Source organism: Herpailurus yagouaroundi, unplaced genomic scaffold, assembly GCF_014898765.1.
Source record: "Herpailurus yagouaroundi ecotype Mexico unplaced genomic scaffold, PumYag 29, whole genome shotgun sequence".
NCBI lineage: Eukaryota > Metazoa > Chordata > Mammalia > Carnivora > Felidae > Herpailurus > Herpailurus yagouaroundi.
In genome coordinates this window covers 86,724,702-86,739,675 of record NW_024412377.1, presented here as the reverse complement: position 1 = coordinate 86,739,675, position 14,974 = coordinate 86,724,702, and the positions used below count along the sequence as shown (strand labels likewise).

At 38.1% G+C, this 14,974-nt stretch overlaps 1 protein-coding gene across 8 annotated transcripts in view; it reads left to right on the top strand.

Moving 5' to 3' along the window:
* Positions 1-14,974, top strand: part of ADGRV1 (adhesion G protein-coupled receptor V1) — a 607,523-nt gene that overhangs the window by 227,400 nt on the left and 365,149 nt on the right. For all 8 annotated transcript variants that reach the window (XM_040448735.1, XM_040448763.1, XM_040448752.1 and 5 more), the window contains 8 exons: positions 48-249; positions 769-988; positions 3,410-3,649; positions 4,933-5,082; positions 6,157-6,630; positions 8,831-8,974; positions 11,878-12,052; positions 13,343-13,478. In XM_040448735.1, the coding sequence (XP_040304669.1) occupies positions 48-249; positions 769-988; positions 3,410-3,649; positions 4,933-5,082; positions 6,157-6,630; positions 8,831-8,974; positions 11,878-12,052; positions 13,343-13,478 (1,741 nt within the window). The remainder of the gene's footprint in view (positions 1-47; positions 250-768; positions 989-3,409; positions 3,650-4,932; positions 5,083-6,156; positions 6,631-8,830; positions 8,975-11,877; positions 12,053-13,342; positions 13,479-14,974) is intronic.

Genomic DNA, 14,974 nt, shown 5'->3' with positions numbered 1-14,974 from the left:
TAGTGGTTTTGTCTGGCATACCAGTTAATTACATATTCCTGCCATAGTGGAGGAGGATGTTGGAGTGATTATGATTCCAGTGGTGAGGCTGCAGGGGACTTATGGCCGTGTGACTGCTGATTTCATCTCTCGGAGTTCCTCTACAGTTCCTGCCGGTGTGGATTATATACTGCATGGCAGTTCAATCACCTTTCAGCATGGACAGAATTTAAGTTTTATAAATGTCTCCATCATTGATGATAATGAAAGGTAATACTATTTAGTAATGTTGGAAATACTTTGGGCATATGTAAAGCAGGATTTTTGTGTTCCAGTCTTTACCCATGTTTTGCACTGATAACAGGATTTTAGGTTATACATGTGCCAATTGAGAAATTCATGAGAAACTTTTATGGGGGCTGGGGTAGGGAAGAAAAGATCAGGAGACCATTAGGATTGTCTTTGTCACTTTTTGCATATAGAGGGAAACAATAAATTTTTGTTCTTTTAGATTTGAAAAGTCTAATCAGAATGTAGAAGCATCCTGCAATTCACTTCCTTAATGCATTAAGCAATTCAAAAGAGAGGAAGAACGTCTAATAACTATTGCAGGTTATGTAATATTGAAGTTGATCATTCATGCTTTTAGCTAAGCACCCTCTTCATACCAATGGTGTATGAATGCTGTGCCTTGAATATGTATGACCAATTTGGAAAATGACTAGTTATTTGGGTTTTAGAAGCATTTTAATATGTTTAAACTCAGAATTGCTCCTTCTTGCTATGCAGTGAATTTGCAGAGCCCGTTGAAATTTTGCTCATTGGAGCGACTGGAGGAGCGGTCCTTGGGCGCCACCTAGTGAGCAGAATCACAATTGCCAAGAGTGACCCTCCGTTTGGCGTTATAAGATTTCTTAATGAAAGCAACATTTCTGTTCCTAATCCCCATTCCACAATGATTTTATCCTTGCTGCTGGAGCGGGCTGGAGGACTCTTGGGAGAGATTCAGGTAGAGTTCTTCTTCCCATGGTTTGAAAAATGATAGCTTGAGTATGGAGCTGGATTTTCTTATATTCAAATATATCCGTTTATGTATTTGCAATAATATTTATTAATTACCTAATAGGGGTAAAGTGGCTTCCAGGTCCTATAAGTCCATAAAAATGTATGAGACAAGCTGTCATCAGAATCTCTTGAGAGCAAGTTAGAAATAAAATGAAGAATTCTTATAAAACGCATTAGTTCAAGTACTTGTTGAGTGCTTTCCATGTTCCAGGTCCTCTTCTGGGCACTGAGAATACACTGGTGACCTAGACAGACCTCGTCTCTGTTCTCTTAGAGTTTTCAGAGCAATAAACAAAAAGAAAATTATGTGATAGCACTTAAGTGCTCTGCAGGGATGTAAAATTGAGAAACACAATCGTGAGTTACCTCTGGATTGACTACTCTACTACTCTAGACTTAGAGTTGTTGACTACTCTAGATTAGATGGTGACGTGATATTTAAGCTGAACACTGGATGCTGAGAAAGAGATGGTCACGTAATTGTTAGAGGGATGAGCATTTGGGGAGAAGGAATAAGTGTGTATCTACAAGCCTGGTGTGTTTGAGGTACGGAGAGTTCCATGTGGTAGCGGGCTTGGGTGGTCGGGGGTAGCAGCACAAGGTAGATCAGAGAGGTCGAGAGGTGTTTGGTCACAGCGACCCTCCTTAGCCAGACTAAAGAGCATTCTAAGTGCAAACAGGATACCATTAGAGAGTTTGAAGTGGGGGGATGGTGTTGATGTTCCTGGATTGCCATTTTAAGTAGCTCCCTTTTGACTGTTCTAAGGAAAATGAAATGTCAAGAAGCCAGAGTAGAAGCAGGGAGGTCTGTGGCTCAGACGGGTGGAGATGGGATGGTGAGGAGTGAATAGATATTGAGTATGTTTTGGAGAAAACACTAGATTAGTGGAGGCTGAGGGAAGGCGGAATGAAGAATAACTGCTGCAATTTCAGTTGAGCAGCTGGTTAAATTGTAGTGCTGTTTACTGAGATGCAGAAGCTTGGCAGAAAACCAAGAGTTCTGTTTTGGCCATGTTAATTGGAGATTGATACCGGACATCCCAGTGCAGGGTCGGGCAGACAGGGGCATGTGTAAGTATGGGTTGCGGTTGCGGGGAGGGGAGAAGCTGTTGACGTGTGGAGGCATTTGAAACTATGTGGGCTAAGGTGCAGAGATAAGGACGTGAAGGAGACAGCCTGAAGTCCCCAGCTGCCAGCAGTGAACTCTCTGAGGAAAGAGAGCCAGCTAAGAAACCTGAGATGTAGAGGCGGAGGAAAACTGGGAAGGTATGTATCATGGAGGCCACTGAAGACAGGATGCAGCATTGCCAGAAAGAGGCAGTGGTCAGCTGCATGCCCAGTGCTGCGGAAAGAGGAAAGAAGCAAAGAGAAATTCCCAATTTTCTTTCCTTGCAGATATGAAAAGTATATGAGTTTATACTATAGAAATATTTAAAAAGGCATTTAGAATATAATTTTGTTTTTTATAACAATTTAAGAAAAGTTGTGTTTGTTTTACACTAGGAATTTATTTAGGTGTATTTAAAAGAAGTTACACACCCTTAAGATTTTTCACATGGTTTTATTATCTTATTCAAATGGGTTTTGGTTGACAGAAACTGTGCATACAGCAAGACAGTGTTGTATTCATACTATTTAAGTTTTTATTTCTCTAAAATATATATTTAAAATACATGCTTTTATATTTTTGTTATCCTGTGGTGATGACAAATGACCAGGTATTCATATTTTTCTTTACTTAGTAAGCATATACATTGTTATCCCTGAAAACTTATATCCTGCAATTAGGTAGTTTATATTTGCAAATATTAGTATTTTTATTTTTTTAATTTTTAATTAAAAAATTGTTTTTCAATGTTTAGTTTTGAAAGACAGAGAGAGACAGAGACAGAGTGTGAGCAGGGGAGGGGCAGAGAGAGAGAGAGGGAAATAGAATCCTAAGCAGCCTCCTGGCCCTGAATTGTCAACACAGAGCCCTGCGTGGGGCTTGAACTCAAGAGCCATGAGATCATGACCAGAGCCGAAGTTGGACATGTAACTGATTAAGCCACCCAGATGCCCCTCAAATATTAGTATTTTTTAAAAGACATGAGGAATTTGCTGGAGATATCATAGAATAATTTTCATACATAGATATATCTGTTTCTAATACTACATACCCTGCAAAGTAATTCTTTGTTTAAAATTGATTATCTCTGGGGCACCTGGTTGGCTTAGTCAGTAGATTATGCCATTCTTGATCTCAGGGTTGTGAGTTTGAGCTCCTCATTGAGTGTAGAGATTACTTTTTAAAAAATTTTTAAATAAAGAAATAAATAAAAAACTTGAAATTGGTCATCTCTATTAAAAACACAATACCCTTCAGGTGAACTGGGAGATATTAGGACCCAATTCTCAAGAAGCTTTACCACCACAGAACAGAGACATTGCAGACCCAGTGAGTGGATCCTTCTATTTTGGAGAGGGAGAAGGTGGTGTGAGAACCATCACTCTGACAATCTATCCTCATGAAGACATTGAAGTTGAAGAGATTTTCATTATTAAACTTGAACTTGTGAAAGGAGAAGCTAAATTAGACTCCAGATCTAAAGATATTACTATAACAGTAAGTCCAACTTTATTTTTCCCACATAATTTTGGATTTAATGAATTTATCAAAAAATGCATTTTATATTTGTTGAAACTCCATGGGCTTAAGATGTATCGAAAGTCATAAAACCAGATGAAGTCAGAATAATTCCTATGGACCAGACTTTCTGGTTATTATATTAGTTCATTATATAGCTTGATTATTGGTAGTTGCTTTTTAAGTGGCCTTCATGTAGTGTGATAAATACTTATTTTGCTCCCTGAGAAAATTTGGTGTTTTGGAAATATTTTTGCACTTTTAGACAGGAGCTGTTTGTTACATCATCCTAAACATTGGGTGTCCTTGCTGTGAAAGTACATAAAAGTTATTAACTCAGTCACAAGGCAGATTGTTGGGAGAAAGAATGGTTGTTTGTTCAATTAGCACAATGATGTGTTGCATCAACTCTGAATTTAGTGTATTTTATATGAATGAACCATTTAGTCCATTAGAGGTAGAAAGTGCTGGGGACCAAGGCTACTGTGAAAATGATCTAGAGAGATATTGTTTTTTTTTTTTTAAGCTTAGAAAATAGTCTGGGGTCTGTATCAGTCAGACTTCTCCAGAAAAACAAAGAGAGAGAGATTGACTAAAAAAAAATGGCTCACACGTTTGTGAAGGTTGACAAGTCCAAAGTCCATACAGCAGGCTGGTAGGAAGGTTAGGAAGGACTTGCAGTCGTGATCTTGAGTTTGAATTTTGTGGGACAGGTTGGCAGAATGGAAACTCAAGCCGGATTCCTAAATTGCAGTGTTGAGGCAGCATTCCTTTTCTTCTGGGAAGCTCTAGTGTTTGCTCTAAAGGCCTTCAGATGATTGGATGAGGCCCACTCACAATATCAAGGGTAATCTCTTTCACTCAAGTCAACCAATTGTAAATATTAATCACATCTATAAAATACTTTCACAACAAAATCTAGGCTAGTGTTTGACTGAACAATTAGGCCTGGTAAAGTGAAGCAAACATGAGGCAAATCAAATCAAATTCAGGCATTGAAGTACTATCCTTCTGAGACTCTACAAATTACAGTTTTCCAGACACTCCCATTACCCTTGGGGAATAAGAACCTACTTGTTTTAGATAACAATCAGTGTACTGAAGAAGCTTTTGAAAAATCAGGTAGCTAGGCAGATTATATTCAAGACTTATTTCTGTGTTTCTTTCGTTTCTTCAGCTTATCTGCATATTGATATGTTAGGTACTGTAATTTCATCTGTAGTTGTTATATTATTCATTCTGCTATCTTTTTCTGTTTTTAGATACAGAAGTTTGGTGATCCAAATGGGGTTGTTCAGTTTGCTCCTGAGTCTTTATCTGAGAAGACCTATTCAGAGCCGTCGGCTCTGGAAGGGCCCCTGATCATTACTTTCTTTGTCAAAAGAGTCAAGGGCATCTTTGGAGAAATTATGGTACTATTTTTCATTTGATTTTTAAATAGTGTGACAATTTGCCTAACAAACGTGATTGTGAAGAACAGAGAAACTGTATGTTATGGTAAAAATTTTAGAAGTAACATGAGTTTCAGAGGAAGCCGAGAAGGTTCATTTCAGCACCTTTGGGTTCTCCAGCCAACATCAACCTCTAACTGTTTCTCTAAACCCAGCTATACTTAGATTGAAAAGATCTTTCTCACACTTAGTCATGAAGGGTGTGACTGAATTATTTTGTATTTTCTTATTTGCGCTGATGTTTAACTTTTCCTACTTAAGTCCCTCAAGGAGTTTTGTAAATTGCTTAATCTATTCTTTAGAGCTTTATTTCTCAGTATAATTTTCTCATTTACCAACTGATTTTTAAGAGGTTGCATTTGCATGTATATTGACATAGACTGTTTGGGGATGCTCTTGTAAATCATCAGGATGTTTGTCTAACAGATCAAGGTTGTTTGCTAGCAGAACATACTTTGCAGTTTCTTTATGAACTTAACTCTTTTCACATATTGGAGATTAACTGGTGCTTCCTCAGTGGAAACTTTATGGCTAGGGGTACAAAAATTCTTGGAAAAGAATTTTTAATTCTTGAAATCTTGTAGATATTCCCTTTTTGTTAAAAGTGAACCCAAACAAATTCCAGTATGAAGCATCAGATTCTCTACTCGCTTTTTATCTTCAAGTATTGTCTGTGATTCAAATGCCTATCAAATACATATTCAGAACTCTAGAATGTATTTATGGAACTGCCATTCCAAAGTTAACTTTGCTTTGCTTTATCTCTTCAAATCATGTTGTTATTTTAGAAGTGAAATGAGATTTTGTAATCTTGTCCTGCAAATTGCATACAATAGTCCGAAAGAGTTCATATACTTTCATGATGCTAATGTCATTCTTCCATACTTTCTAAACTGACTATTTGGAGAGTCTGGCTTTGACTATGATGCTGCACAATTCAGAGTTAGTTTTTGTATATTATGGGGGAAATATAAAGGCTTTTGATTCAATATACTGAATTATGTGACTTTGTTGGATTATTTCCTTTTATTTTAGGTTTACTGGGAAATAAGCAGTGTGTTTGACATTACTGGAGACTTTCTTTCTACAAAAGGATTTTTCACTATTGCTGATGGAGAGAGTGAAGTGAGATTTGATGTTCATCTGCTGCCAGATGATATACCTGAGATTGAAGAAGATTATGTGATCCGGCTTGTTTCTGTAGAGGGAGGAGCAGAACTGGATCCAGAGAAATGCATCACCCAGTTCTCTGTTTCTGCAAATGATGACCCACATGGAGTATTTGCTCTGTATTCAGATTACCAGTCAATCCTTGTAGGGCAAAACCTTAGTAGATTCATCCAAATTAATGTAACCCGGCTTGCTGGAACATTTGGAGACGTGGCTGTTGGGTTTCGGATCTCTTCTGACCAAAAGGAGCAGCTAGTTGTTAGTGAAAATTCAGAGAGGCAGCTGGTGGTCAAAGATGGTGCCAGATATAAAGTGGACCTGGTGCCAGTGAGGAGTCAGGTTTGTAGCATTTCTTCAGTTTCCTGACCGTTTCAAGGAGAGGCCTGGCTTATCTCGTTTTCAGCTTAAAATTTTACTGAGATATTTAAATATAACCATAAAAAAATGACATAGAAATGCATAATAATTATTGGATGAGACATGTGCAGTTTATAAATGAATTTAGTATATTCCCATTTGGTAATAACGTATTTTTGTTTAAATGCAGCTGACACTTAATGCAGTACTTATTTCTAACATTCCTATAGTTCTTTGGGAAATTGACTCGATGCCCTGACCCTGTTGTATTAATTTCTAGCTTCCATTTCCTGTTTCTGAAAATTTTCCAGACTGGAATAAAGACTGCAAAGCTGGGGAAGTGGGAGATGGATGAACTTGACCAGAATATGATTGTATTAAGTCTCACTGACAAATTAGAAGAGTTTTTAAAAAAATACAGTGTGCCTAAATTATGTAACAAAACATTTTCTTATACCTATCTATGTAATATCACCTTGTGAATGCATTCAAGTTTTAATTTCTGTTAATGAGCACCAGGGGACATTCCTTTAGCTTTTCTAGGAATAGCTTCATATTGTTTTATAGTGAGATTTCATTTGACAGTAAGACCTGCCACAGTGAAGATTTGATTATTCTGTTATTTTACTAAGCCATATGGATAGTACAAAACTATTCTCAGACTGTGTAGGAAATCCAAAATAAGTGATATATATTACAGGGACTAAAAGCCTTGATCTGCCTAACTCCTAGATTGTCTCTTGTAGTGCATGGTACCTGGAACATTTTGAAGGATGTTAGTCTTCTTTTCCTTTCACTTGAAAAGATGAATGGTATACAGTTGACCCTTGAGCAACATGAGTTGAGCTGTGCGGGTTCACTTACATGTGGATGTGTTTCAGCAAATATAGTACAGCACTGTAAATGTATTTTCCCTTAAGATTTTCTTAAGAACATTTTCTTCTCTCCAGCTTGCTTTATTGCAAGAATACAGTAGTAATATGTGAAAACTTATCAAATCTGTGTTAATTGACTGTTCATGTTATCAGTAAGGCTTCTAGTGAACAGTAGGCCATCAGTAGTTAAGTTTTGGAGAATCAAAAGTTATGTGCATATTTTCTTCTTCTAACTAATATCCCAGTCTTCAAAGAGCAATGCATTATATCTAGAGCATAAGGGAAAAAGGAGACCACTGAAAAAATCTTCACCCTCGATTTATGCACATGCCCCACGTTAATGGCCCAGCCAGTGAACTGTGTGGAGGAAGGGTGCACCCCTAGAAGAGAGGTGGGAGGCACATGCTTGAAGTGAGGACACTGATTTATTTCTGTTTCCTTAGCACTTGATCTATGAGTCATATTCAGTGAGTGTCACTTTGAAAAAATGAAGATTGATTGCATGATTGAAGCATCTGTTATCCTCATGTTACATAACATTTGAAACTACTAGGGTACATATTTTGCACATTTGGAGGACTGTGGTGTATGTTTAACTACATTATATTTAAAAGAAGAACAGACTCCACAAAAATGGTTATTTTTGCATTCAATAAAGATGTACAGAGTTTTTAGTAATAGTCCAGATTATGAGATGACTTGGAGGCTTATCCATTATCAACAACCATGTTTCTGTGGGAAAATGCTTTGTAAATTTAAAAAAATCCATTTTAGAGTAACATTAATTTTTAAATTCAGAATTTCCCTTTTTTAGTTAGATTTGAAAACTTTAAAACTTTGTAATCTAATACATTTTATTAGTAATTTTTATTTATCCAAAATATTCGGATGATCAGTACACCTACATCATTATCCGTTTTGAGTAAATCTCATTAGCATAGTAATTATCACTCGATGGAGAAGAAGAAAGTGAGTTTTAGATGCTGACTGTTCACCAGTGCGCTCTTTTATTCCTGTGGTACATGATTCCATTACTAATGTGACTTCTGTGATTGTTATCATTCTTGAGGCATTTAGACACACATGGAAGATTTGCAAATTTGTGTTTTTACACTCGATCACTCTTCACCCCATAGTCTTTGTACTTGTGATTTGTTTTATGACCTGAGGGAAAAGACATATATTGATGAACTGTATGAAAGGACCGTGAGATGTTTTGCTAATGACTCCTGTCAAATGTCAATATTTTTCTCTGAAAATTATTTTTTTATACTACTAAAGAAGTCATTGATACTGATTGTTTATAGGTCTTCTTATCCCTGGGCTCCAATTTCACCTTGCAACTGCTGACTGTGATGCTTGTCAGTGGGCGTTTCTACGGCATGCCAAAAATTCTCCAGGAAGCAAAATCCACTGTCCTTCCTGTCCCTGAGAAAGCCGCCAATTCTCAGGTAATGGGTCCAGGGTGTGTAACCGTCGTAGAACCACTAGAGGGCAGCTTTCACAGGAAGGATTAAAAAGATTCTTAGACCTAAAATTGCTCAAGATTCATTATTTCCTTAAATCAGTATCAAAGTAGATGCATTGATTATAGATGCATTTTATGAAAGTAATTTGCCAATTTTTGACATTTTCCTTTTTGGAGATTTAGAAAGTTTGTGTCTCACAGAACGTGAATATAAGGATTTTTAAAATAACCGTCACCTAGAATAAAAATTTCCGGGTTTTTGTTGTTGTTGTTAGTGAATATTTCATATTGAGATATTTTATGCTAAATAATTAAAATTAGAACAAAACATCAGTTAATATTTCAGACTTTTTCATTTACTCATTGTGAATATTTTTCTTTCATTTTGAGAGCCCTTTTTATTGTGCCACGTTTGTGCTGATGGAGATAAATCGTGATAGGATCCTGTGACTTGGTTGTCCCTGCATATTTGAATCTTCTACAGGAGTTCAGTGTGGGAGAGAGTGTTTCCTAATCACTTCATAAATTCACAGGAGAACAAAGAATAACTTGAGGGCTTTAATTCCTATTTAGGCAGATTCTGTCAGTATACGAGCAAGGCAGGGCTGTTGTCTCTGGCTCATGGTAATGTGTGTATTTATTAGACGATGGTGAGATAACATTGCATCTTTTTCCTTCAGATGGGAGCTCCTTCAGCTTTGATTGATTAAGGCGGGCCTAGACCAATGTGTAGACATGTAGTCTCTGCAGCTGATAGAGCTGGCCAGAAGCTTGTGTAACAGGGTCTCTGACCATTAAGCAGATCCTCTTCAGAAACTCCCTCCTGGGCTGCAGGGATGGATTTGCTTATCCCCTAGGTGGAATCCATCAGCATTAAAAAATAACTGAGAAGAATAGTTTTCTTTTTTCTGCACCTCATCTGTTCAACAGGGAATGGAGGACTATAACAATAAATAATACTTTGAAGTTTTGTTGTCTTCTTGTTACTCACAGGTCGTTATAAAAAAAGATTGTGTTCAACATGAACCATTTATTTGGCATAGCAAAATATTTCCTACTCCTTGTCCATGCACATGGTCGTGACATGTATCACCTCAAAGTGGGGCCTCCTGTCCTTGATGTATCCTCTGTACTCCTTACCAGTGTTTGTATGTGGGGTTTGTGTGTGTGTGTGTGTGTGTGTGTGTGTGTGTGTTGTGGCTAGAAGACTTTTTTTTTTTTATTGTTTATTTTTGAGAGGGAAAGAGACAGGGTGTGAGTAGGGGAGGGGCAGAGAGAGAGGGAGACACAGAATCTGAAGCAGGCTCCAGGCTCTGAGCTGTCAGCACAAAGCCTGACGTGGGGCTCAAACTCACAAACTGAGATCATGACCTGAGCTGAAGTCGGACACTTAACTGACTGAGCCACCCAGGTGCCCCATGTGACTAGAACACTTTCAAACAGCCACTAGCCATGGAGCAGGTATGATCTTAAATATGTCAAAGCTTTTGACAATTGCTAAACAGAAACCTCACTATAATAGAGAATCTAGGCTGGTGTAAAATGGAAATTTTGTTTTTTTTTTTCCTTTTTCTTTTCTGTAGCTCCAGAGGCTGTGGTACCTTCTTACACTTTTCTGCTACTTTGCTTTCCGATTTAAAATGGGGAAAATGAGGGGTTCCTGGGTGGCTCAGTCAGTTAAGTGTCCGACTTCAGGTCAGGTCATGATCCCACAGCTTGTGTGTTCAAGCCCTACATCACGCTCTGTGCTGACAGCTCAAAGACTGGCACCTGCTTTGGATTCTGTGTCTCCCTCTCTCTCTGCCCCTCCCCTGCTTGCTCTTTGTCTCTCTCTCTCTCTCTCTTGATCTCAAAAATAAATAAATATTAAAAAAAAGAAGTCTGGAATATTGAAGAAAAATAAAATGGGGCAAATGAGTCTTAATATAGAACTGTCAATCATATGGTATCCCAATTTATTGGTATTGGGACCAAAAGAGGTAAACTGAGTTATCCAAATCACAGTGTGAAGCCAGGACTCTGGTTTTATTTTTACTTATTGGCCAGAACTTATTTCATCTATAAATCATTTTTAAGTCCCAGAGTTCCCTGAAAAGGTTACCCTTAAAACAAGATCTTACTTGATATGGGTGGAAAAGATGATTATTTTAAAAAAAATCTTTGGAGGTTTCTGGTCCTCAAAAAAATATTAAATTGAGTCAAAGAGCTGGAAAGAATCTTAATAGAAAATCTAGTGTATGGTGCTCATTTTAAAAATGAAGAATTTATTATTATATCTTGGAAAGAAGTCAGATTTCAGTTCTAGATAAACCAGATTCTATAAAAACCCATGAACAAATCATTAAAATTTTTAATCTTTTGCTTTCATTTTTAACAAATTACATTTGTCTTTTTTGGGTCTTGTAAATTCAGAGGATTATATTTTGATTAAAAAAAAAGGTATAAACTATCATTGGAGTTACAAAATTGAATAAATTTCCAAATCTCAGATGTCATTTCTTTTTATTTATTTTATTTTATTTTATTTTTTTAATGTTTATTTTTGAGACAGAGAGAGACAGAGCATGCATGAGGGAGGGTCAGAGAGAGAGGGAGACACAGAATCTGAAGCAGGCTCCAGGCTCTGAGCTGTCAGCACAGAGCCCGATGCCGGAGTCGAACTCACGGACTGTGAGATCATGACCTGAGCCGAAGTCGGCCGCTTAACCGACTGAGCCACCCAGGCGCCCCTCAGATGTCATTTCTTAAGCATTACTCTTGAATTGAATATTTTCAAAACAAGAAAATAGATTGTATAAACAAAGAGAAAGTTGACTTATAACCCACTGTTTAGAAAACAGGAATGTTTAGAAAGAAATAAAATATTCTAAGCATGTTTTTTCTCAGGTTGGATTTGAATCTACTGCTTTTCCACTCACGGACGTCACTGCGGGAACAAGCCACGTTGTGATTTCTAGGAGAGGCACATATGGCTCTCTCGTGGTTGCCTGGGTGGCTGGATATGCTCCTGGGTTAGAAATCCCAGAATTCATTGTTGTTGGCAATATGACCCCCAAATTAGGTGAGTTGTAGCTTTTCTAAGATCTGCCCTATAGGACATGGAGATGTGTAATTGGCCACTCATTTTCTTGGACTGTCGTTACTCTGGATAATGAACTGTGTTTTGTTTTTGTTTTTTGCTTCTTAATGTTTATGTTTTAAAGAGAGAGAGCAAGCTGGGGAGGGGCAGAGAGGGGTGGGGGGGGGGGAGGGCAGAGGATCCAAAGCAGGCTCCATGCTTGCAGCAGAGACCCTGATGTGGAGCTCAAACTCATGAACCACGAGATCATGACCTGAGCCACTCAGGCACCCCTTGTTTTTTTTTTAATGTTTATTTATCGATTTTGAGACAGAAAGCAAGCAGAGGAGGGGCAGAGAGGGAGAGAGAGAATCCCAAGCAGGCTCTGTGCTATCAGTGTGGAGCCTGACCTGGCTCCACCACACAAACCACGAGATCGTGACCTGAGCTGAAACCAAGAGTTGGACACTCAACTGACTGAGCCACCCAAGCGCCCTGAACCATTTTTCTTTTCTTTTTATTTTTCTTTTTTTAAGTTTATTCATGTATTTTGAGAGAGAGACAGTGTGGGTAGGGAAGTGGCAGAGAGAGAGAGAGAGAGAGAGAGAGAGAGAGAGAGAGAGAGACTCCCAATCAGGCACTGCACTGTCTGTGGGGTTCAAACTCACAAACCCTGAGATAATTAATGACCTGTGCTGAAGTCGGATGCTTAACTGACTGAGCCTCCCAGGTGCCCCACCATTTGTTTTCTAATACACTGCTTTCATATTTGAGTGATCAGAGTTGGTAAAAATGAGAAACTTTATTCAATCAAAATAAAAACTTCATACCTCACCTGGAAATAGTGGTCACTAAGCAGATGATTCTGTCGATATATTAGTTCATTAAAAGTAGTTCTAAAAACTTAATGTGCCGGTATAATATTAAAAAAAGGTAGAACTTCGTATTCATTTGTGTGTTCACCTGAATATTTCTCACAATAGAGTGGCTGTTGCTTCATTTTCTTTCTTTCTTTTTTAATTATACCGTTAGCTCTGTGAGGGTCCCTGAGACCTAAATGTTAGATGATGTGACCTCTACCATGCGGAACAGACAGGGATTGAAGGCAGAACTTGTGGCGTAATGACCTTTCCCTAAGTTTACTTCCCCTTCTGCCTTTTTAAATGTTTTAACCTTTTGTAGACTGTCACAGAATTTTGGAAAAGACAGTATTTTACTGCATTTTTAAGAGTTGTATCCCAGTGTAAGAACTCATAAATAATACCCTGATTCTCTTGTCCTCTTCCCTTCCAGGGAGCCTTTCATTTTCTCATGGAGAACAAAGTAAAGGAGTCTTGCTGTGGACATTTCCCAGTCCTGGTCGTCCAGAGGCCTTTGTTATTCACCTCTCTGGGGTGCAGAGCAGTGCCCCTGGTGGGGCTCAACTTCGGTAAGATCCTCAACCAGCAAAACAAAGGGGATTTTCAACCCAATTCTCAACCAATAAAATCTCTGAGGAATAGTGTGGAATTTAGCAGTTGAAACAGAAGAAGACACAAGGATCACTTTCCTTGAAGCAGATGTGAGAACAGTTTTAGTGTAGAGCAACACATGGCCTGCATGCCAAAGATGCCACAGAGGGAGGCTGACTTTCCTAGAGTCACCGCCCTCTGCTTGCTTTGAAGAGAGTTCTTCCTGTCCTCTTCCTCCATAGTGTTGGCCTGGGTAACGCCTCCAGCAAACACCGTGATGGCAAACCATCTGTTATTAAAGGAGGCTGTCTCCCGAGAATTTGCCAGAAAATACCTAATTTTCCCAAGGGATTAAGAATAAGAATAGGCATAGCAGGGTTATAATGTGACTTGTACTGGTGGCTCTTTTGAGTTTAATTTAAATCAGTACATTTGCAGATAAATATGTCCCAGTCAAAAGCAATTTACTTGTCTCATACCTGCGATGGGGTTGATCAGAATAGCAGAGGGCCGACCTTTAAGGTAGACTCATGGATTTAGTACTGGCCCTGCCACTTATTTGCTGTGTGACTTTGGGAAAGTTACTTGATCTTTCTTCTCTTCACTTTACTTACTAGGAAAGTGGTGGAAAGGTGTGGGCAAAACCAGCGTGTGTTCAAGTATGTTTGTATGCATGTTTAGATTTAAGAGATCTTGGTTGGCACAATCAAATATTTAAAAAGTATCTTAAAATGTTTTTTAAATATTTAAAAAATGTTTGGCCACAGAATGTAATGCTGGGTAAGAAATTTAAATGCTTTTAACAATAACAATAGTTAACACTATTATAATGCTTATGATAGGTCAGGCATTGTTTTGAGATACATATTTCAGGGCGCCTGGGTGGCTCAGTCAGTTAAGCGTCCGACTTCAGCTCAGGTCATGATCTCACAGTTCGTGGGTTCAAGCCCTGCTTTAGGCTCAGTGCTGGCAGCTCAGAGCCTGGAGCCTGCTTCACATTCTGTGTCTCCCTCTCTCTTGGCCCTTCCCCCACTCACACTCTATTTCTTTCTCTTTCAAAAATAAACATTAAAAAAAGATATATTTTATAATTTGTATATATGGTGTTATATATGTCTTAATTATATTTTATATGTATACATGTATGTTTACTATGACTTTACAACAACCATATGACATGGATACTATTATTAGTCCCATTAGATGAAGAAAGAACTCATAGATATGTAATGTACCCCCCATCACACAGCTTATAAGGTTGGAACCATAATTTGAACCCAGGCTGCCTGTCTACTTTCTGAGCTCTTAACCGCTATGCTATGTGTTGAGAGATAGGTGCTTGACACTAGAGAGTGATGGGCTCTGGGGTGTCCTCCCTAAAGGATTAAAAAAACTGATTAAACAACAGGTAAAAAAAAAACTGTTAGCTAAAGAAATTATGTCTGTGGTCTAAATTCTCTTGATGGGCCACCTG